Consider the following 23,589-nt stretch of genomic DNA (forward strand, 5'->3'; position numbering starts at 1 on the left):
TAAGACTCTATCTCAAAATAATATAAAATAAAATAAAATAAAATAATAAAATAAAATAGAATAGGTGTGGTGAAAAGGAAAACAAGGTATGTAATAGTGTGCGCACACACACACTACTTCAGGAAGGAGCACAAGAAAACTTTGACAGTGGTTAGGAGGGCATGGCTGGAATTACAGAATTGTGAACTGGCAGGGAGAGGAACTTTCTTTGGAGTCTTTTTATCTGGTTATCTCTCCAAACTCTCACTGTCCAGATTCTATCAAATCTCTTCTGTTTTTCCACCTTCAGCCCACCTGACGAATTCCCCTCACTCCAGCTCCAGCCGACTTCCTTCTTCAGTGGCTGGTCATTTGTGTTGGTTTCAATGTCTAGTTATCCTGAAAAATGTAGCCATGGATCTCCTGGTACATGTATCCTCCCAATGCGCATAGGCATACGTTGTTCCACAGCATATGCCTAGGAGTAGAACCACAGGTCATAGAGTGTGCATAGCTTTCACTTTAGTAGGTAATTGCCAATTAGTGATGAGAGTTCCTAATGTTCAACGTCTTCACCAACCCTTGGTATTGTCGGGTTTTTTAAGGTTACTAATCTGATAAACTGCTAACTCCTCGTGGACTTAATTTCCCTTTTTACAAACAGATTGATTTCAGTTGGGTAATATTATATATAGGAGATCTGCATCTGTGTTCATGAGTGAGCTTAGACCACCGTTTTCCTCTCTCGTACTGTCTCTGTCCAGTTTGCATATCAAAGTTTTGCAAGCCATATAGAGTCAGGCATTTTCTCACTTTCTGGATTCTGTGAGTTTACAAAAGATTGAAATTACGTCTTTCTTGAACTCACAGATGAAGCCACCTAGGCCTAGTGGGTTTTTGTATGTGTGGAGGTGGGAGAGATTGTCTGCTACTTATTTGTCTACTACTATTCAATTCCTTTAATGGGTTATTGGACTACTTAGATTTTCTGTTTCTTCTTGCGTCAGTAATAAGACCATGTTCATTGCATCCATATATTAAAATGTTGGTATAAAGTTGTTAATGTCATATTACCTTTGTAATGTGACGTCGCTTTTTCATTTCTAATATTGGTTATTGTGCCTTCTCTCTGTTTCTTAGTCTTACCAGAGGTTTCTTTCCAAAATGCATCTTTTGTCTCCATTGTGACTCTATTGTATGCTTGCTTTCTGGTTACTTGATTTCTGCTCTTGTCTTTATTATTTCCTTCCTTCTGCTTCCTTTGGGATACTGGGGGCTTATTTAATTTCTAAGATGAAGGCTTAGTGCTTTGACTTCTAGTCGTCTTGATTTTCCAAGCTATACATTTAAAATTATAAATATCTAAGTACTGCTTTAGCAGTTATACAAATTGTGATTGTAGTGTTTTTTATTCAGTTCAAAAAGGTTCTAATTTTTGTGATTAATACTTCTTTTTCAACTAATGGTTATTAGAAGAGTTTCTTAATTTCTGAACATGTGGATTTTTCTAGTTATTTTTTAAATTACGTTGTGATCTGAGAACATATTCTATATTATTTCAGTTCTCTAGAATGTGTTTAGACTTGTTTTTATGGCCCAGTGTGTGGTTCTGTGGGGTGGTTTTTTGTTGTTGTTGTTGTTGTTGTTGTTTTTGTTTATCCTCCATCTATTTTTTAAAAGGATGCGTTTGCCATTTTGAGGTTTATTTTTGAGACAGAGTCTCACTCAGTCAGCTGGAGTGCAGTGGCGCAATCTCAGCTCACTGCAGCCTCTGCCTCCCAGGTTCAAGCAATGCTCTTGCCTCAGCCTCCCGAGTAGCTGGGATTACAGGCGCACACCACTACGCCCTGCTAATTTTTATATTTTTAGTACAGATGGGGTTTTGCCATGTTGGCCAGGCTCACCTGAAACTCCTTACCTCACATGATCTGCCCACCTCAGCCTCCGAAAGTGCTACTGGGATTACAGGCGTGAGCCACTGTGCGCAGCCGGGTTCAATTTCCTGTATTCTTACTGACATTTTTGTCTGCTTTTTTTTTTTTAATCAGTTAAGAGAATACATTAAAGTATATCACTATGATTGTGGATCTGTTTGTTTCTTCTTGTAGTTTGTCATGTTTTGCTTCGTATACTTTGAACTATATTTTGGTAAAGTAAAAATGATAGTATTTTTCTGGTAACTTGAAACTGTTTTCATTACGAAGTGATCCTCTTTGTCTCTACTAATGATTTTGCCTTGAAGATCATTTTGTCGGCTATTAATACAACTTTCTTCTTGTTAGTATTTGCATAGTGTATGTTTTAATTGTCATACTTTCAACCTTTCTGTGCCCTTATAATTTAAATGTGTCTTTTATAAACAGCATATAGATGAGATAGATTTTAAGAGAAGGGGGTGGAGAGGGGATTGAGACAGGGTCTCACTCTGACACCCAGGCTGGAGTGCAGTGGGTGATCACAGCTCACTGTAGCTTCAACCTCCCCAGGCTCAGGTGATCCTCCCAACTCAGCCTCCCGAGTAGCTGGCACTACAGGTGCATGTCACCATACCTGGCTAATTTTTATATTTTTTTGTAGGCTCATCTCAAACTCCCCGGCTCAAGCAATCCACCCACCTCAGCTTCCCAACGTGCCAAGGCGGGTGGATTGCTTGAGCCCAAGAGTTACAGGTGTGAGCCACCACGTCCAGCCAGATTTGTTTTTTTAATCCATCCTAGCAATCTTTACTTTTCACTGGAGTATTTATATTATATGTATTTAATATACTGACATAGTCAAGTTTATATTCCCCCCTGTGCTTTCTCGTTATCTGGGGTGTTCTGTTTTCTTTTTCTCTTTTGTTTTGTAGATATCTCTTCCCGTCTTGTCTTCATTGTTACTCACTCACATTGACTTTTTTAAGATGATAACTTTGTGTATAATTGTACCATCCTCCTTTTCCATTGCTCATGTTAGGTTTTTCCATACTCTTGGAAGGAGAAGGTAACCTGTTTATCTAAGGCTCTCTCCTCTGTTGTAACTGCAAAATGTCGATTTTTTTTTCAAATACAGCCTTATGCTTTTAAGATTTATTTTCTCTGCTCTCATCCCCACCTTTTTCTGAGCTCTATCTTTCCTTTACCCCTAGTGTCTCTGTTGTGGTCAAATAGATTCTACTTTCATAAATTTCTCTCAGTGCAGGAGTTTTATCTTAGAAAGGAGCTTCAGTCACTTGGTTTTGTGCATTCAAATGGCCTATACTGCCCCATATTGTCCAATCTTATCGCAACAGTTTTTGCAATTAACTATAAACTGGAGCCCGAAATATTCCTCCAGCTTAGGCTGCTATTGTCAAATTGTCCTATCGGGTTTTCCAGGTTTTGCCTGTTCATGCAATGTCAAGGGAAGAAAAGTTTTCCAGGTTGCATGAGAGCCCCCAATTCAGAGGCGATTCTGGGTTCTTGGGCTCTCGAGACTGATGCTGTTTTGCCTTCCTCCTGCTTTTCCTCTATAGTGGCTGATACCGCATCCATCTGCTAGCTGTTAGTAATTTGGTCCTACCCACTAGTATTTTGGGATTTGAGGGGTTACCTTTTCACTGAGTTTTGTTATAAATCGTGGCCATGTGTTCTTGCTGCTGTTAACCTAGTAGATCTGTGCATTTCGTGGGGAGATTTGGGGAGATACCAAACTACGCTGCTGCAATCATCTTGCCTAAAGCCTGAAATTGCTTTCATATGTGAGCAGAAGTCAAGTTTTCTTTTTTTCCAAATGGATATAAATTGTCTCATACTGTTTTTACTTAAAAGGCCATCTTTTCCCCCACTGCTCTGCAGGGCCGTTTATGAAATAAATCAAGTTCATCTATGCATGGGTCTGTTCTAGCTTTTCTATGATATCATAATGATCTAATTACTGAATTTGTGCCAATATCAGAGCATCCTAATTACTACCTACTTAGAGTAAGGTTTGATGTCTGGTAAAGCAAGCAATTATTCCAGCTTTATGTTGAGACTTAGTAACCTCTTATATTGTTGTTCTGCTGGAGTATCTTAGCTATTCTTGGCCCTTTACATTTACATATCAATTTTGAAATCAGCTTGTCAAGTTCCTCAATAAAAAATAAAAAGAAAAGAAAAATAACCTGTTGGGATTTTGATTTGGATTACATTGAATCTATAGATTATTTTGAGAATATATTAGTTATTTGTTGATCTGTAACAAATGAACCAAAACTTAGCAACTTAAAACAACAGACATTTACTGTCTGCACAGTTTCTGAGGATCAAGATTTAAGAGCAGCACCTTGGCCAGGTGGTTTGGGCTCAGGGTCTCTCAGGAGACTGGAATCAGGTTGTCAGCCAGGACGCTAGTCATCTCGAAGCATGACTGGGGCTAGATTTTCTGTCTGCAAACTCACTCGTGTGGTTGCTGGAAAGGCCTTAGCTCCCTGCTGGCTGTTGGCTGGAGGCTTCAGTTCCTCACTATGCGGGCCTCTCCCTAGAGCTGCTTTCAACATGGCAGCTCGCTCACTTCCCCTAGGATGAGAGATCTAAGAGAAAGAGTGCACAAGAATAGAAGCCACAGGCCGGGCGCGGTGGCTCACACCTGTAATCCCAGCACTGTGGGAGGCCGAGGCAGGCGGATCACAAGGTCAGGAGTTCGAGACCAGTCTGGCCAACATAGTGAAACCCCATTTCTACTAAAAATACAAAAATTAGCCGGCCATGGTGGCATGTGCCTGTATTCCTAGCTACTCAGGAGGGTGAGGCAAGTGAATCGCTTGAACCTGGGAAGCAGAGATTGCAGTGAGCCGAGATGGCAACACTGCATCCCAGCCTGGGTGACAGAGCGAGACTCTGTCTCAAAAAAAAAAAAAAAAGAATAGAAGCCACAGTCTTTCATCATTTAATCTCAGAAGTGACATGCCATCTTTTCTGCCATATGCCGGTGGTCACACAGGTCAGCCCCTGGTATCATATGGGAGAAGACTACACGAGGCTGGGAATCCCCAGAGGTGGGGATTATTGAGGACCATCTTGGGCCTGTCTATCAGAAGGAAAATTAATATCTTTACAATATTGAGATTTCCAATCCATGAGCAAATCTCCACTTATTTAAGTCCTTTTTAATTTCTCTCAATAGCATTTATTTGGTTTTCTATGTAGAGACTTTATTCATCTTTTATTAGGCTTATTTCTAGGTTTTATACATTTTGATGCTATTACAAATAGTATCTTTTTAAAATTTCATTATTTGTTGTAAGAATATAGAAATATAATTGATTTTTGTATATTGATTTTGTACCCCATCATCTTTTACAATTCACTTATTTCGGGTTTGTTTGTTTGTGACAGAGTCTCGCTTTGTCACCCAGGCTGAAATGCAGTGGTGTGATCAGGCTCACTGCAACCTCCAGCTCCCGGGTTCAAGCGATTCTCATGCCTCAACCTCCTGAGTAGGTGGGATTACAGATATGTGCCACCATGCATGGCTATTTTTGTATTTTTAGTAGAGACAGGGTTTCACCATGTTGGCCAGGCTGGTCTTGAACTCCTGGCCTCAAGTGATCCTCCTGCCTCAGCCTCCCAAAGTGCTGGGATTACAGGCGTGAGCCACCACACCTGGCTACAATTCATTTATTTTGTATAATGACTTTGTACCCAACCATCTTCTAAAATTCACTATGTTCAGGAGAAAGACTGGCATCCAATTTTTCTTTCTCCTATTATTGTTGGATTTTGGTATCAACTTTATGCTGGTTGGAACGGGTTCCCTCTTAGTCTTTTCTCTGAAAGAATTTGTGGAATACTAGTATTCTTTCATCCTTGATTGTCTGGTATAACTTACGAGTAAACATTTATGAACCTGAATTTCTTTAAGGATTTTTTTTACTATTGATTACATTTCTCTAGCGGTTATATTAATAGAACTAAGTGGATTTTCTATATGTTCTTGGGTCTGATTTTTTTTTTTCCCCAAGATGGAGTTTTGCTCTTGTGGCCCAGGCTGGAGTGCAATGGCGTGATCTCGGCTCACCACAACCTCCGCCTCCCGAGTTCAAGCAATTCTCCTGCCTCAGCCTCCCGAGTAGCTAAGATCACAGGCATGCGCCACCACGCCCAGCTAATTTTGTATTTTTAGTAGAGACGGGGTTTCTCCATGTTGGTCAGGCTGGTCTCAAACTCCCAATCTCAGGTGATCCGCCTGCCTCGGCCTCCCAAAGTGAGGTCTGTTTTTATAGGTTATATTTGTTTATACACATGTCTATTTTATCTAGTTTTTAAATTGTGGTAAAATTATCTAAAATCTTATACTATATTCTTTTTTGTTAAACAACTATAACTTCAGCGATATCCTCTTTTTATTCTGATATTTTTCTTTTTTAAAAAACTTTTTTAGAGATGGGGTCTCACTGCGTCTTCCAGGCTGGAGTGCAGTGGTATGATCATAGCTCCCTGCAGCCTTAAACTCCTACAATCAAGGACTCCTCCTGCCTCAGCCTCCTGAGTAGCTAGGACTACAGGTGTGTGCTGCTACACTCAGCTAATTTTTTTTTTTTTTTTTTTTTTTTTTTGTAGAAACAGGCTCTCGCTATGCTGCCCAGGCTGGTCTCAAACTCCTGGGCTCAAGTGATCTTCCTGCCTCACTCACCCAAAGCACAGGTGTGAGCCACTGAGCCCAGCCTCTGATATTTTTCAATAAGAACTAGTTATTTTTTTAAATACTTACTCATAGTAAAACCAAATTTTACCTATATAAAAGTATATGAAATTGAAAATAAGTCTCCAGAATCCCATTTTCCCACCCTAACGTAACTACTGGTAATAGTGTGGTATATATTCTTACAGTCTCTTTCTATACATCCATAGACATATTCTTCACAAAAAAGAGCTCATACTATATATGCATTTCTGGAACCTGCTTTCTTCCACTTAAAATATCATCAACATCAACACCTTTCATTTCGATGTGTATTGCTCTACACCTCTGGTTTTTTTTTTTTTTTTTGAGATGGAGTCTCACTCTGTTGCCCAGGCTGTGGACTAGAGTGACACGATCTTGGCTCACTGCAACCTCTCCTTCCCGGGTTCAAGCGATTCTCCTGCCTCAGCCTCCTGAGTAGCTGGGACTACAGGCACGCACCACTGCGCCCAGCTAATTTTTGTGTTTTTTTTAGAAATGGGGTTTCACCATGTTGGTCAGCCTGGTTTCGAACTCCTGACCTTGTGATCCACCCACCTCAGCCTCCCAAAGTGCTAGGATTACAGGCATGAGCCACTGCACCAGGCCCCGCTCTACCTCATCCTTTCTAGTGGCTACACAATATTCCACTGAAATGAGAAAACCATAATTTGTTTAACTAATCTTCTACTAATAATACATTCGAATTGTTTCCCTTGTTTTGCTATATAAGAAATGCTTTCTGTTCTTGCTTTGTTTCGCCATGGGTAATAATGGAGGATGGCAGAACCCAGGACGCTGTTCTGAGATTGGCCATGAGCAAAGAAGGAGCTGCCTAAGCTTCAGCCCTCCTACTGGCAGCACTCACCCATCTCCACATCTCCCTATGTGCGCTTCTCAGGAGACGGTCCAACACCTGCACTTAGATTCATAGAGATCCCAGATATAGAATCACCTGAACTAGAGAAAGCTAGGAGAGGTACAGGGGAGAGAGGGTGGGCTGGTTTGGACAGAGGTTCCCCAGGAGCAAGAACAGCATGATCATGTGCACTATTTCTGCCCCCAACCTGCTATGGAGCCTTGGTCAGTTCTCTAGGTGGCAGGTGATGAATTAGCCTTTCAGCATGACAGGATACTCTGTTTTCTCTTCCAGGGCACGTTCTCATTTGAATTCCAGCCCCTGAAAGCTGGAGAAACCTTCGGAAGACTAACTTTGCACAACACTGACTTGGGTTACTACCAGTATGAGCTCTATCTGAAAGCCACGCCAGCACTTCCGGAAAAGCCCGTTCACTTCCAGACTGTCCTTGGCAGCAGCCAAATCATCCTTGTGAAGTTCATCAATTACACACGGCAGAGGACAGAATACTACTGCAGGGTGAGTGGCCCCTGCTCTACCTTCTGCCCTTCCCTCACATGAACGCTGGGTTCAAAAACAATGAGAGGAGACACAGGGAGCATGAATGTGAGACTCAGAGAGACTCAGGTGCTTCGTTGTCATGGTGACAGCTGCCTCAGACGCCTGAATCTAGCCTGGAAACTCCCAGCTAGAAACAAACAGCACCAGGCCTGGGTTCTTCCCTTATAGACTTTCTGTCTTAACAAGCTGTGATGGAGTGTAGGGGAGTTTTGTTTCACACAGCACGCCCAGTGATCCACAGAGGGAGACAGTATAGCTTAGTAGTCATGGTATTGGCTGTGGAATCAAACAGACATGGGTTTCAGTCCTGGCTTCACCACTTACTCTTTGTATGAATAATTTGCTTAAGCTCTCTAAGCTTATTTATAAATGGGGATAATACCCCCAACCTTGCAGGATTGCTATAAGGATTTTAAATGTGTATCTAAAGCCATTTTCTTAGAGCCTAGCCTATAGTAAGTGCTCCATATACATTAGCTGTTACATCAGTTGGAATATAGGTTCAACTACTAAAACAGAAACCCAAAGCTAGACACAGTGGTTCACATCTGCAATCCTAGCACTTTGGGAGGCTCAGGTGGGAAGATCGCTATAGCCAGGAGTTGAAGACCAGCCTGGGCAACATAGCGAGACCTCATCTCTATTTAAAAAAATAAAATAAAATTCTAAAAAACAGAAACCACAAATAACAGCAAGTTAGATGTCGGTTTCTCTCACAAATAACAGTCTGGGCATAAGCAGTTTGAGCTGGAATGGCAGCTCGCTGACACCAGGCACCCAGACACTTTCTGTCCCGATGCTCTGCCCTCTGAAGGGAGCTGCTTTGGTCCACGTGGGCCAAGATAGTTTATCAGGACATCCACATTCCAGCCAGCTACAAGGGAAGAGGGGACAGTTGTATATATCACCTCTACTAATATTCCATGGAACAAAACTTCACAGGACCACACCTATCAACAAAGGAGCTAGGAAAGGTAGCTTTTGTACTGGGCAGTCACATACCCAGGTAAAATCAGAGATCTTGTGGCTGTAGCGAAGAGGCAGAGGCTCTTTATCAGTTGTATCAGCCAAGAGATGCTAGGTTAGGTGCAGTAGCAATCACAGGGGCTTAAGATGAAGGCTTGTTTCTCATTTGAGCAATTTTCCAGAGAGGCCAGCAGGGGACCCTGCTCATCTCAGTCCCTTGGGATTCAAGCACCATCTCAAATATTTCCAGTACAGTATTAGAGCGGTGAAAGCACCCTGACAAGAGTTAAATTGGCAATGAAAGGCTCTAGCATGGAAGTGACACCTTTCACTTCTGCTCACAGCTAGTTGTCTGGAACTAGCACCACCCATCTGCAAGGAACCAGAATGTTTGGTCTTCCATGTGCATGGAAGGAAAGAACCGAATATAGGGGATCAGCATCCATGACTGCCCTATTGACATAATGTGGCTGTGTGTCTCAGTACACATTATTAACATCTCTTTGCCTTTGTTTCTTTGTAGCAAAATAGAAATAATAATTAGTAATACCTACCCTACAAGGGAGTTATAAGGACACAACTTTATAACATTCCCAGTCTCACATAGACATAGTTGCTTGATGTCCAGGAGTGGAGGGGCTGGGGTAGACTTGAGCCCCTGGTGTGCTCTTCAGGATCTCACGTGAGCTGAGTTTGTTTGTTCCCCTTTCAGACCGACTGTACAGACTTCCATGCAGAAAAACTCATTAATGCAGCCCCAGGAGGCCAGGGAGGCACTGAAGCCAGTGTGGAAGTCTTATTCGAGCCCAGCCACCTGGGTGAGACCAAGGGCATCCTGATCCTATCATCGCTTGCAGGTGGAGAGTATATCATCCCCCTCTTTGGAATGGCTCTGCCTCCCAAGCCCCAAGGTCCCTTCTCGATCCGAGCCGGGTACAGCATAATCATCCCCTTCAAGAATGTCTTCTATCACATGGTGACCTTCTCCATCATTGTGGATAACCCAGCCTTCACCATTCGCGCTGGAGAGTCTGTGCGGCCCAAGAAGGTCAACAACATCACAGTCTCCTTTGAAGGAAACCCATCTGGCAGCAAAACCCCCATCACCACCAAGCTGACTGTGAGCTGCCCTCCTGGTGAAGGGAGTGAAACTGGAGTTAAATGGGTTTATTATCTGAAGGGGATCACCCTTTAGTGGTAACCAGGGTTACCTGTATCAACCAAAAGCTATGCATTGTCTTAGCCTGAAAAAGAATAGAGAAAACAATAAGAATTCTAAAGGAACTGTTTTTATTCTTCTCATACAATTATAGGGCAGTTATTTCCCTATTATGTGTTTTCCAAATATAGATATGAAATATCTATTCCATATTAAACATTATAACTACACACAACAGCTCTATATTTTAGACAACTGAATCCTTGTAAGTCCCTAAATTGAGTTTCTTGACATAGCCCCAAAGCTCAAGTACTTTGTAATAATTCCCATTTTTATCAAGAAGGCACAGGTATCACACTAATGACCTTCTACTCTACAACACTTAGCAATGCGTGACGCTGGGTACTGCAGTTTCTTTTTAAAATCCAAAATGGTTTAAAAAGCCCTTAGACATGACTATTTTGGTGTGGCATTTTATTCTGCTTTCACATAAAAGCCAAATAAATATTTTCAAAGGGATGAGCAGATAACATTAGGGCAATCCAGGGACACTCTCATCACTTTTTCTCTTGGCTTTTATACCATCAGTGTCTGAATCCTACATCTGCCCTACACAGAAAGTTCTCACTGAAGTCTAGGCCCTGGAGAAAGGCTAATAGAGATCCCAGCTCCCCCCACCACACACACACACCCCGCCTTGGATAGCATTCAGCAGGAGAGCAGGGATTCTCAACCCATCTGCATATCAGGACCACCTAACTCTCACTCTGAACGTGCCCAGTCCCCATCTGATGTAATTGGTCTGGAGAGGGGTGTGGGCATCTTTATTATATATATTTAACTTGTATAGCAGATGGTTAAAGTCTGGCCCTGGCATGGGTTTGCTTCTGCAGACATACACCTCTGATGGAGGGTCCCCCTGCCTCTACCTGCTCCCCACACTCATCCCCCACAGCCCTCCTACAAGAGGGGCAGGAGACTGGAAGAAGATGGCGTCTTGGGAATGAATGCCGTAAAGAAGTGGGTCTCAAAAATGGTCCCTGGGCCAGCAGCAGTACTATCACCTGGGAATTTATTAAAAATCCAAACTCTCAGTCCCCATGTCAGATCGACTGAATCAAAAGTCTGTGGGTGTGGCCCGGCAATCTTTTAGCAAGCCCTTATACCTGTCAGAGGTGGCTTTCATGGAGGGAGACTCTTCTACTTCTTCTGTACCTCCCCACAACCCTAGCCCAGTATACTCTAGGACCAAAAAAGCTTTTTCTAGAATGTCTGTAAACACAGACCTTTACAATAGTCCTCCCTCATCCTCAGGGGATACATTCCAAGGTGCCCAGTAGATGCCTGAAACCACAGATAGTACTGAACACTCCGTATACTGTGGTATTTTCCTTTACATACATACCTTTGATTAATTTATAAATTAGGCACAGTAAGAGATTAACAACAATAATAATAAAATGGAATAATTATAATAATATGCCAGCATCACTACCCATGTGCTTTGGGGCCATTATTAAACTAAATAAGGTTTCCTTGAACACAAGCATTGCGATCCCATGACAGTTGACCTGCTAACCCCAAGTCATCTACTCAGTGACTATCAAGTAGGTTGTGTCTACAGCATGCATACGCTAGACGAGGGTTCACATCCTGAGCAGGATGGAGTGGGATGGCATGAGATTTCCTCAAGCTATTCAGAACAGCATGCCATTTAAAAAGTATGAATTGTTTATTTCTGGAATTTTTCATTAAATATTTTCATTCCACAGTTGACCACAGGTAACTGAAGCCATAGATGAGGAGGACTGCCATACTTAATAGACAATTTATTCTTATAACCTCTAAAGACACTACTGATAGGTCTAAAGACAACCAGATGACAGATTTTTGCAATGGTTAAGTGAGCAAAGATCGCTCTGACCAATAATCTGAGAGGATGCTAAGATCAATGAGCAAGAGTGATGACTTGCAAATATACAGCATCTGTATAAAGTCAGTGCTTCTGAAATATTAGTATACATCAGCATCCCCTGGAGGGCTTACTAAAACAGATTGCTGAGCCCCACCCTCAGGAAGTCCGATCTAGGAGATTTGGGTGGGGCTTGAGAATCTGCATTTCTAACCAGTTCTTGGTGATGCTCGTTGGTGAGACCAATCAGACTGTGAGAACCACGACTCTAAAGCCTCGAGCCTCCTGGTTATTCGGAGTGGCCTATGGACCTGCAGCATCAGCATCACCTGGGAATTTGTTAGAAAGGCAGGCCCTCAGGCCCCACCCTAGACCTGTTGAATCAGAATCTGCATTTTCATGGACCTCCAGGCGATTTGCATGCACATTGCAGCTGAGAGTGCTACTTTAAGGTACCTGGCAAAACTTGACATTTGCCAAACCCACAGCCATAACTCTTTCATTACAGTCCTGAGAAGTCTTACCAAATCTGCATAGGACCTAGTTGATGAAATTAACCCTCCCCAAAATGTGCCTCCTTCCACCTATTCACCAGAGGTATAGGTTAGGAGAAGGGAAGCAATTGGTTCCTCACCCTACTCTTCAAAAGGGTGTACTTTTTCAATAATGGTCAATGTGGTACACCAAGTGATCCCTAAGACTAAAGAAAAGGTGGAAGAAGCTGTGTGAAATCTTGGCTAACATGCCACCAGCCCTAGCATGGCTTATAGCCAGCCTTAGGGTGGCTAGGGGCAACTCCCCCAACTTCAGACCTGTTCCAGTGCTTCCCCAAGCCACTGAAGCTGTCCATATACAATTTTATAAAATTGATCAGGGAGAAGGGAGGGGGAGAAACAAAAACGAACCCAGGTTGCAGCACACTCAGCATTAATCACTAGATCAGCCTGCGCTCAGACCTGCTTCCTCATAGCTGTTTGGTGCCTGCTGTTTCAGAATCACGTAGACCCTGCTAAAGATCATAGTTCCCCTCAATGCTCTGGAGATAACAACTTGAACATTAGGAAACGTTAAGTTTTCCGTTTGAGATATTTATTCTTGGTCCTGTGTACCAGTGAAACAACTGACATCAGCTGATCTGAAGGACCTCACGAGAAGCTGATTCACCAAAGAATGCAGTTTCCACATCCTGATGATTTCATCCATCTTACCCAACCAATCAGTCACCTGGTTTTTCAGCCCTTCACCCTCCAGGATCCCCTTAAAAACCCCAGCCCAGAACTCTTCCGGGAGATGGATTTGAGGGTATCCTCCCATCTCATCACTCAGTGACCTTTGATCATCACTTTCTCTGCTGCATCCCCACTGTCTCTGTGCATTGGTCTGTTACTGCACAGTGGGCACACAAACGTGTTGGTCCTATGACACCACTGAGTCTAGGGTCCAAATCCTCCTAGCCCCTGAGAGAGGAGGAAGTTCCTTCTCCCTGGGACCAAGAGCCAAGCTCAGATCCTGCCCCAGTGTGAACCCTCTTCCAGGCTGGTTTGAGATTGGGTGCATTTCTTCCCTTTAGGTTTTTCTTGTGCTTCCTTAGCCTCAAACAATAACAAAATAGTCTTATATTAGCAAATTTGGAATGGCAAAGTAGCTTAACAGCAGGCTTGATGAAAATAACCCTTCCAACACATGCTTGTGGAAGTTACATTGGAGAATCCATTCTCAGCAAAGCAGACCAGGAGACTTCTAACTGGGGGATGTTCAGAAAATGTCAGGGTAGCTGTGTGGCAGAACTCCAAGGAGCACTGTGCACAGAATACCATGGGAATGAGGCTCCCTGGCCTCGTTCCACACTGGGCCCCCAGTGAGTGTGGCATGCTAAGTCTAACCACTTCTTTAGGAGCCTCAAGTCAGAGGTGACAATACTGTAACATTGGTGAGGGCCTGCCACATTTCAAGACCTCTACCTAATACCTTAAACCCTGTTGCCCTGAAACTCCAGCTACAATTACATTGCTGTTGGAGAAACTGCTTTGCACAGTTCAAGATTTTGGTACAATTTCTTACAATGTCATCAGCAGCCTCTTGCTACAAGTTATGTCATAACTTTTACATACTTGTAATAGCTATTATGAATAGTTGTTACAGAACTATTACAAGTTCTAGCATGACAACCAAGCATCACACAGATGCAGATGAATTGTAACTGTGAAATGATGACTAGTATGCAGTCAGGCACATCAGTTATCCCCTAGTCTAGAAGAGTTTCAACAGGAATGGTCACAGGTCAGAGAAGAGGAACAAGGGTGGAAGGCAAGGGTAGCCTTTGGGCTTTATTTTTACCACCACTGCTAGCTCAATTATGCATAAATAATCTTACCTAGTTGGCATTTTTCAAGATATTAGAGAAAAGAACCACTTCTTCCTAGGAACTTCTGACCTAAAGGTAGGCATTGGTCTGGGCCTTGAATAAAAAACTGGTTACTTAGCAACCTGAGCCAGAATATAATTTCAGGAGAAAAGAATACTTCTGGTAAAAAAAAAAAATCCTTATTGTTTTGAATTATTAAAAATTGTATCATTACCCTTGGGAAATTCAGTTCACCTCTAAGAAAAAGCCAAACCAAAAAGCAAAAGAAACATGAAATATATTAGATATGGGTCCCGTGGAAATGCACACACATTGGAGAAATAGAACCAAATCATTCCCATTGATTTACGTTTTTTCAGTGTTTTTCATCAACCATCATCAAAATCCTAAAACCAAACTTTGCAAGACATTTGGAGATGTCCTTGGCAGTACTACTACTACTTGTTAGCGCACCTACCTTCATTCATAGGATTGTGTCAGCAAAGATTTTAACAACTATGAAAACCCCACCAGTATAGGAGAATACATTTTTTTATGGCTTTTTCTAGACATGATATATCCATGACTTGCAGAGTTTTGGATTAGCCTTTGTATTCATTTTCTATAGCTGCATAACAAATTACCACAAAACCAGGAGAGCAAAACAACACAAATTTATTATCTCACAGTTTCCATGGGTTGAGAGCCCAGTGTGAACTGGATTCTCAGCTCAGGGTTCCACAAGGCTGAAATCAAGGTGCTGGCCAGCTGCATCCTCATCAGGAGGCTCAACTAGGGAAAGATCTGCTTCCAAGGACCCTCAATGTGTTGGCAAAATTCATTCCTTTGTGGCCATATGACTAAAGTCCTTACAGGAGAGTCTCTCTTCCACTTCAAATTTCTTCTAATCTCTTTTAAGTACTCACTTGATTCAGTCAGGCCCACTCAAGTTAATCTCTCTTTTTATTAATTCAATGTCTGCTGATTAGGGACCTTAATTACATCTGCAAAATCTCTTCTGCGATATTACATAATATAATCATGTGAGTGATGCATAGCCCATCATATTTACAAGTCGTTCACACTGAAAGAGGGTATAATACAGGGCATGAACACGAAGGGGTGGGAATATTGGAGGTCATCCTAGAATTCTGCCTACCTTTGTCCTTTACTCATTGTGTCCCTGTTTCTGTTGAGGAAAATACTCCATTTTCAAGACAGTTATAAGGCCTATATATGCACTTTTCATTCATTAAAGAAAAGTATCACCATGCATTCTGAAACTGTTATTCTTTGAACTCCACTGTAATCTAGCCCTTGTCCTAAGTCCCTGTTCACTCTGAAAGCTTATGATAGGAAAGGCTGATGCACCTCCCTGTTAACTGCATGTTTACCACACTCCGGCCATAAATTGCTTTTAAATATTTTGCCACATAGTTGGGATTTCTGTCTCACCATGTAATGTGATTCCCGAAGCAGCTGAAGGGGCTGCTTTCCAGGGGACCTATCTAGAGACCCGCACTCAGCAGATCTGGGGCCTTTCTCTCTGTCTGTAACCAGCCCTCCTAGGCATCAGAGCATGGTAAACACACCCCCAAATGGTGGAGTGACAGACACTGGTGGTACCTGAGATCTTAGGTGGTAGACAGGTAGTGCCATTTTTAATTGAGAATTTATTTTGACGTGTCTTAGAAAAAATATACCTATTCAAACTCATGGTTTTAGGGCATAAGCAAAGCTAAAAGAGATTTAAGGTATTTTTTAAAGTGAGTTGATTTGAGGAAAACATTAAATAGATAATACAAGTGGCTAGAATATGGTGAAAGTGATGACAGTGTTACTGCAGTTAGGGAAACGTCTGCATCTAGGAAATTGGTAAGTGACCGACTACTCAATGAACTAGTGAATTCGGTGACTATTGAATAAATTATGTTAAGTGAATCCGACTCCAAGAACCCATTCGGTCTTACGAACGTCTACAGAAGCCCACCACGTGCCATCAATTGGGCGTGAGCTACACACCCATTAAGCACGTCTCAAACCACACTCCAGCTACCTGGAGCGCAGCGCGATAGTGTGCGCAGTGTGGGTGGAGCCTTCCGAGGGCGTGGCCAATCCACCTGCGGCCTGCGGTGGGGGCGTGGCTGGCGAGGGGCGGGTCCTCGCGACGGAAGGCGGAAGTGCTGTAGAGTCATGTGACTCGAGTAACATGGCCGCTGTCTCGTGAGTCCCGCTAGTGCCGGGCGGGAGTTGTTAAGCGGCCAGGGTCAGGTGTGCTGGAGCGGGGTCCGGGCCCGGGTTCCAGGGCGAGGCGGCGGAGCGTGGCAGGCAAGCCTAGAGCGGCGTGGTCCATGCGCCGGCGCCGGGGGCAGAGCGGAGCCGCAGACTCCCCTGGCCCCGGCGCGGCCCCGGCAGCCGCGGGCTAAGGAGTCGCGAGGCTCCCCCAGCTGCCACCATGAACCCCGAGAAGGATTTCGCGCCGCTCACGCCTAACATCGTGCGCGCTCTCAATGACAAGCTGTACGAAAAGCGGAAGGTGGCAGCGCTGGAGATCGAGAAGTAAGAGCCGCCAGGACCCCTCCCTGGCTATGCAGCCCCTGACTGCTCTGCTCCCCAGGGGGACTCCTCACGCCTTCCCAGCCAGGGTTACTTTCCCAGGTTTTAGGCCCTTACCTTAGCGCAGTGTTTAAGAGCAGATTGGGAGCCATATCTGGGAGTCCCTGCTTTACTCCTGACTAGCTGTGTGATTTGGTCCCAGCTTTTTAACCTCCCGGTGCCACAAAGGGCTGCAGTGAGAATGAAGTGACATCATGTATGGGTAGTGCTTTGCACAGTGCATGGCACATGGTGAGTCTTCGGTGCGGTGCCACCCAAACCAGCAAATCAGAGAGTTGTCTCTGTGGTGAGAGAGAAGTCAGAAGCCGGAGAATTTGCAGGTGATGCTGACCAGCCTGGTTTCTTACCCAGCTTCTGAGAAGTGAAGGAGATTGTTAGTGACCAAGTAGAGAAATCAGGTCGGAAAACTCGTGATCTCAAGGCTCAGAGAGTTGTTTGTTTTATCTGTGTTATAACACCCTTCCCTGCAAGTGGAAGTAGAAATAATTTGACCTTTCTTGCTTCTGCAGTCTTGTTACATGTATGTGTAACAATGATCTGATATTTTACTTTATTTCCCAATGTACAAAACAGCGAAAGTTTAACTGGGGATGTTTTATTTATTTTTTTTTCTGCAGTATTATTTTACTTTTGTGGATTTTTTCCCAGTCACATTTTAGTGTTAAAGTCAAGTGAGTGAGTGATTTCAGAAAATTGGAAAGAAGCAGGCTGTGAAACTGGAAGAATACCAGTCTGCGAGTCAGAAAAGGTGAATTGTAGTTCTGTTCTGTCCAGTAGAGTAGCCCTTGGCCGTGCGTAGCTATTATAAATTTAAATTATTAAAGATTAAACTTTAGTTTCTCAGTCACACTACCCGTATTTCAAGTGTTCAATAGCCACATGTAGCTATTGGCTACTATATAGGGCAGCACACATTATAGACTGTTTCCATCATTGCAGAATGCTCTATTGGACTGCTCTAATCTATTCCGTGGTGTGACATTCATTCGTTAACCTGGGGCAAATTCCTTAACTCAGGGTTTCTCAGCCTCTGCACCATTCACATTTTGGGGCAGATGATTTTTGGTTGTAGTGGGCTGTCCTGTGCCTTGCAGGATTTTTAACAGCGTCTCTGACCTCTTCCCACTGGATGCCAGTAGCGCTCCATCCGTTGTAACAATCAAAAATGTCTTCAGACATTGCTAAATGTCCCCTGAAGGAGCAAAATTGCCCCGGTTGACAACTGCTGCTTGCAATCCAAATCAAATGTTGCTTTGGATTTTAGTTTCCTCCTAAACTAAAGGGTTCGGACCTTGATAAGAAATCCCCCACCCTGCCTCCATTCAGCTCTCATACTCAGTATGTCCACAACCATCTAGCTCCTTCTCTCATCAGACACCACTTTCTTGACTGCTCCTTTTATATAGCTTTTTGTTTATGCCTGACTCTCACGAATGCTAGCAAGTCTTATTGCACATTGTCATACTGAATAGAGGGACCCAGAGATGATATATAGGCATGATTCCGTGTCCATGGGGTTTTGTTGGCTTTGAAGTTGCCTTGACACCTAGTTTTGTCCCTCACCCACTCTGCTTCTCAGGAATATCCGGTTTTATTGTAGCTTGAGTCATCTGTTGAGTCCTTGAAGAGAGAGGTATTCATCTCAACATTATTGTTGCTTCCAGCGCAACCTGTGTATCTGTTCTCACTCTGCACACAGTTCTGTAAGGGTTTTGTCTTTGATTGAGTTCATTTTGTATTGGACATTGCCCTTGATTTGTGGAATTTAGAGAAACTCAGCAGTGCCTTGACTGTGAACTCCTTAAGAGCAGAGAGTTCTGTTTATGTATCTGTTTTATTTATCCTTAGCACTTAGCCTGGCAGCACTTGACAGCTGGTGTCCGAATAAATGAATGACTGTACATTTTCGGTGGGGAAATAACATTGCAGGCTCAGGACCTTGCTGCCCAAAAGTGTGGCCTACAGACAGCAGCATCAGGATCACCTGGGAGCTTGTTAGAGGCTCTGCAGCTTTGCTCCAGACCTATGGAATCAGAATCTGCATTTTAACAAGATCCCTGGGTGATTTGTGTGCACATTAAAGTTTGAGAAGCACTGGCCTCAAAGACCCTCTCATCTGTTTCCAGCCTTCTCCAGTCATGCTTAGAATGAAGAATGGCTGGTTAGTTCAATGCCTTCCTCAGAACATATGCTTCACAAATTGCTTAGAGATAGATACTGACTTACTTATCTGTGCTTCACCAGCACCAGCATTTTGCTTGTCTGAGCACTTTCTATGTGTCAGGTACACATAGGATATTGTATGTTTTAATATATTCTTCATTTGGCCTGGTCAAAGTGACCCTCAGCAAACACAGACTATTAATTAATCTCTCATTAATCAGACTGCAGATGCCCAATAAAAGAAGAGTCCGAATATTGGCACTTATCTATGTAGTGTAAATGAGTCAGTTCATGTGCTCCCTAAATGAAAGTGCTTAGTCCTGTTCTTAGGTAAGTTGCCCCTTTAAGATACCCTATTTCCTGAGAGGCTGCGTGGCATGGTGTTTAAGAGCAGGCTCTGGAACTGGGGTTCAAGCTCCCATTTACTGGATAGGTGACCCTGAGCAAGCTAATTAACCTCTGTGCCTCAATTTCTTCATCTGTAAAATGAGAATAATAATAATATGCATAGAGTTGTTTGAGCTAATGTTGTAAAGTGCTGTGTTAGTCCGTTCTTACTCTGCTATAAACAAATACCTGAGACTGGGTAATTTATAAAGAAAAGAGATTTATTTGGCTCACGGTTCTGCAAGCTGTACAGAAAGCATAGCGGCTTCTGCTTCTGGCGGGGCCTCAGGATGCTTCCAATCATGATGGAGGGCAAAGAGGGAGCAAGGCGTCCCACATGGCGGGAGCAGGAGCAAAAGAGAGTGAGCAGGGAGGTGCTGCACACTTTCAAACAACCAGATCTCTTGAGAACTCACTCACTATCACAAGAACAGCACCAAGAAGATGGTGCTAGGCCATTCATCATCATGGGAGAAATCCACCCCCATGATCCAGCCACCTCCACCAGGCCCCATCTCCAACACTGGGAACTACAGTTCAACAAGAGATTTGGTGGGGACACAGATCCAAACCATATCAAGTATTTAGTGTAGTAGTGGGCACATTGTAATTGTTACAAACTGTATACATAGAGAGAGAGTTGTTATGTAATTGCCCTAATTATTTCTAACATACGTATATCACATAGTTGTCATCTGTCAGTACTGCTGTTACCACTTTTTGGTAGGGAGAATGATAGCCTCCTATGTTTGCGCCATGCTAATCCCTGGAGCCTGTGAATATGTTATGTTACACAGCAAGGGGGAATTAAGGTTGCTAATCACTAACCTTAAAAATAGAGAGATTATCCTGTATTATCGAGGTGGGTCCAATGTAACCCTAACCAGAAGAGTCAGTGTCAGAGTGATGTGATGTGAGAAAACTTACCCAGATCATCACTGGCTTTGAAGATGGAAGGGAACCACCAGCCAAGGAATGCTGGCAGCCTCTAGAAGCTGGCAAGAAAGTGGATTTTCCCCTGGAGCGTCACAAAATAACATAGCCTGCCAACATCTTGATTTTAGCTCAGTAAGACCCATAGTAACAAATGCGTTGTTCTTGAATTTTTTTAATTTTTTAATTTATTTTATAGAGATGGGGGTCTCACTATGTTGCCCAGGCTGGTCTTGAACTCCTAGGCTGAAACAATCCTCCCACTGCAGCCTCCCAAAGTGCTGGGATTACAGGCAAGAGCCACTGCCCCAGCCTGGTGTCTCCTTTTATGAGGACACTGATCCTGTGGAATCAAGGGCCCCACCCTTAGGACCTCTTTTAACCTTAATTACTTCCTTATAGGCCCTCTCTCCAAATCCAGTCACACTGTGGATCAGAACTTCGATCTATGAATCTGGGGGTTGGGGGACTGTTCAGTCCATCACAGTGATCATAGTGAAGCCTGGGAGTGCACGTATATAAAGTGCTGTCTGCCCCATTTTGGATGGTTGGGAGGATATAGAAAAGCTTCCTTTGGTTTGGCCATCGTATACCCCTCATCTCATTTATTTTGCATTGCTGCCCTATGGGCGTGGTGGTGTTACCCTGTTTCACAGATGAGGAAACAGGCTCCTTGAGGTTAAGTAATCTTCCCATGGTTTCACAGCTAGAACCTAGCAAGAAAACTCAGGTTCATGTGTCTCAGAAGACGTCCCCACTGCATGACTGGTTTTCCCTACCAGAAAGGGGACATACTTATAATAAAAGGAATTTGATACTTGAAATTCTCCACAGTGGTTTTAGCTGCCACTTTCAGTTCTCCAGAGCTCAGGTGACAGAGCCAGTCCTGCCTATGGTGTTCCAGTGAGGCATTAAAACCACTAATAAGAGGGGATTGTATCATGATGACAGGCCTCTCAGACACTAAAAATGCAGAAATGGATGCTTGCCTCAACTGAAGGACCCCCAGATCCAGAATCTTAAGACCACCAGTGTGGTGTTAAGTGACCACACTAACTGTCTAAGTGTTGGGATCCAGCTGTACAAAGTTCTGGAGAACTTTTGCCCCTACAACCTTATTCCCACAGGACCACACAATTTCCTGTAGGATAAGGCAGTCAGGTTAGGATTTTTATCATGGCTGTTGCTGGTTTTGTGGGTTTTCAATTTTAATATAGTCATTGATCAGTCGTAATGAAAAGGGTGGGAAGATGCCAGGCTGTCTTCCCAGAAGAGTCTAATGTGGGGGAGAAATGCTAGCAGGCACTCTGATCAGTGTGGTGGGTGCTCACTCTGCCAGGCATCATGGAGGCAGGGCCCCCACTGTCTCACTGCTGGCTGGGAGAGACAGTGCCACTCATGGTCAAGTCTCTAGTGGTCCTGAGCTTTGAGTTCCATCTGTGGTCCTACCTCCCTGAACGCACCTGATCTTGTCTTTGAACTTTGAGTTCAAAGCCAGCAAATGTAACTGTCCTGCTAGGTGGCCCAGGCCATGCCCCCTGAGAGCCCAAAGCCCCAGGGAGGGCTGCTGGGAGCAGAGCTCCTGAATCACACCTCCCTGCCTGCTGGCTGTGGGGGAGGTGAGTCCCTGGAGCTCTGTGAACAGGTGAAAGTTGAACAGGTGAAGGTTGACCTGGTTCTTCAGAGCCTACCACCTCTGTGGGGAAGGTGCCAGAGTCATGCATCGCTTCAGAGGGATGCATTCTTTTTTTTTTAGACAGAGTCTCGCTCTGTCGCCCAGGCTGGAGTCCAGTGGTGTGATCTCACGGCTCACTGCAAACTCCGCCTCTCGGGTTCACGCCATTCTCCTGCCTCAGCCTCCCTAGTAGCTGGGACTACAGGCGCCCACCACAACGCCTGGCTAATTTTTTTGCTTGGTTTTTTTTTTGTTGTTGTTGTTTTTAATTTTTAGTAGGGATGGGGTTTCACCATGTTAGGCAGGATAGTCTCGATCTCCTGACCTCGTGATCCACCCGCCTCAGCCTCCCAAAGTGCTGGGATTACAGGCATGAGCCACTGCACCCGGCTTAGGGGGATGCATTCTGAGAAGTGTGTTGTTGGGCAGTTTCAGCATTGTGTGAACAACATAGAGTTACTCACACAAACCTAGATGGTGCAGTCTGCCACACACTAGGCTATATGGTAGAGCCTACTGTCCCTAGTCTACAAACCTGCACAGCATGTGACTGCTGAATACTTAGGCAATTGTAACACAGTGGTATGTGTGTACCCCAATATATCTGAACATAGAAATAGTATAGTAAAAATATAACATTATCATCTTACGGGACCACTGTGGAATATGCAGTCTGTTGTTGACCAAAATGTCCTTATGTGGCACATAACTGTATTTATTACCCAGTGGCTCAAGGTAATTTTTGGAGTGCAGGTCAGAATTCCACCCAGCTTGGCTGTTTATCAGCAGTGGGACCCTGTTTAAATTGTTTAATTCCGGGGTCACAGGCTGGCCCCTGGGGGCTGTGACCTACACGCAGACCTGTTTGGTTTGGCCTGGATCACAAAGTATTTTAAATTGAGAAATTTCACGGTGAAATTCAGGTTTCTGGATTATCTTACGGACTTGGGAGATGTGGCTTTGGGGGCCCGCATTCCTGCAAAGCAAATCGTCGGGAGCTTTGCCACCTGTTGGCAGATTAACCAGAGCCTGTTTTACCTCCTGGGCTTCCCCCATATCTCCTGCCTGGCCCGTGTGGGCATTTGAGTTTGTGATCTCTGATTTAACCTCTTTGTGCCTCAGTTTTCTTATTTAAAAAAAAAAAGCCCCTTGAAAACATTATGCTAAGTGAAAGAAGCCAACCATAAAAGGCCACATATTGTGTGATTCTATTTATATAAAATGGCCAGAATAGGCAAATCTATAGAAACAGAAAGTAGACTCGGGCTTGCCTAGGGCGCGGGGGAATGGGGAGTGACTGCCAGTGGGTGCAGGGTTTCTTTTGGGGATGGTAAAAAAATGTTCTACAATTGACGGTGGTGATGGTTGCACA

At 43.7% G+C, this 23,589-nt stretch overlaps 2 protein-coding genes across 9 annotated transcripts in view; both read left to right on the forward strand.

The window, feature by feature from the left end:
* HYDIN (HYDIN axonemal central pair apparatus protein) overlaps window positions 1-10,308 on the forward strand; it is a 423,676-nt gene extending 413,368 nt beyond the window's left edge. For all 3 annotated transcript variants that reach the window (XM_016930119.4, XM_016930120.4, XM_009431186.5), the window contains exons 85-86: window positions 7,796-8,020; window positions 9,741-10,308. In XM_016930119.4, the coding sequence (XP_016785608.3) occupies window positions 7,796-8,020; window positions 9,741-10,223 (708 nt within the window). In that variant the 3' untranslated portion in view covers window positions 10,224-10,308. The remainder of the gene's footprint in view (window positions 1-7,795; window positions 8,021-9,740) is intronic.
* A 6,248-nt stretch (window positions 10,309-16,556) lies between these two features.
* Window positions 16,557-23,589, forward strand: part of VAC14 (VAC14 component of PIKFYVE complex) — a 113,820-nt gene continuing 106,787 nt past the window's right edge. For 4 of the 6 annotated variants that reach the window (XR_010152443.1, XR_010152442.1, XM_016930117.4 and 1 more), the window contains exon 1: window positions 16,557-17,002. Coding sequence is in view for 4 of the 6 variants with exons in the window: in XM_016930117.4 (XP_016785606.1) it covers window positions 16,899-17,002 (104 nt within the window). In the remaining 2 variants the exon portion in view is untranslated. The remainder of the gene's footprint in view (window positions 17,003-23,589) is intronic. The other 2 variants (XM_016930118.3, XM_054669547.2) reach the window with 1 other exon arrangement.

The sequence above is a fragment of the Pan troglodytes genome, chromosome 18 (genome assembly GCF_028858775.2).
Source record: "Pan troglodytes isolate AG18354 chromosome 18, NHGRI_mPanTro3-v2.0_pri, whole genome shotgun sequence".
Classification (NCBI taxonomy): Eukaryota; Metazoa; Chordata; class Mammalia; order Primates; family Hominidae; genus Pan; species Pan troglodytes.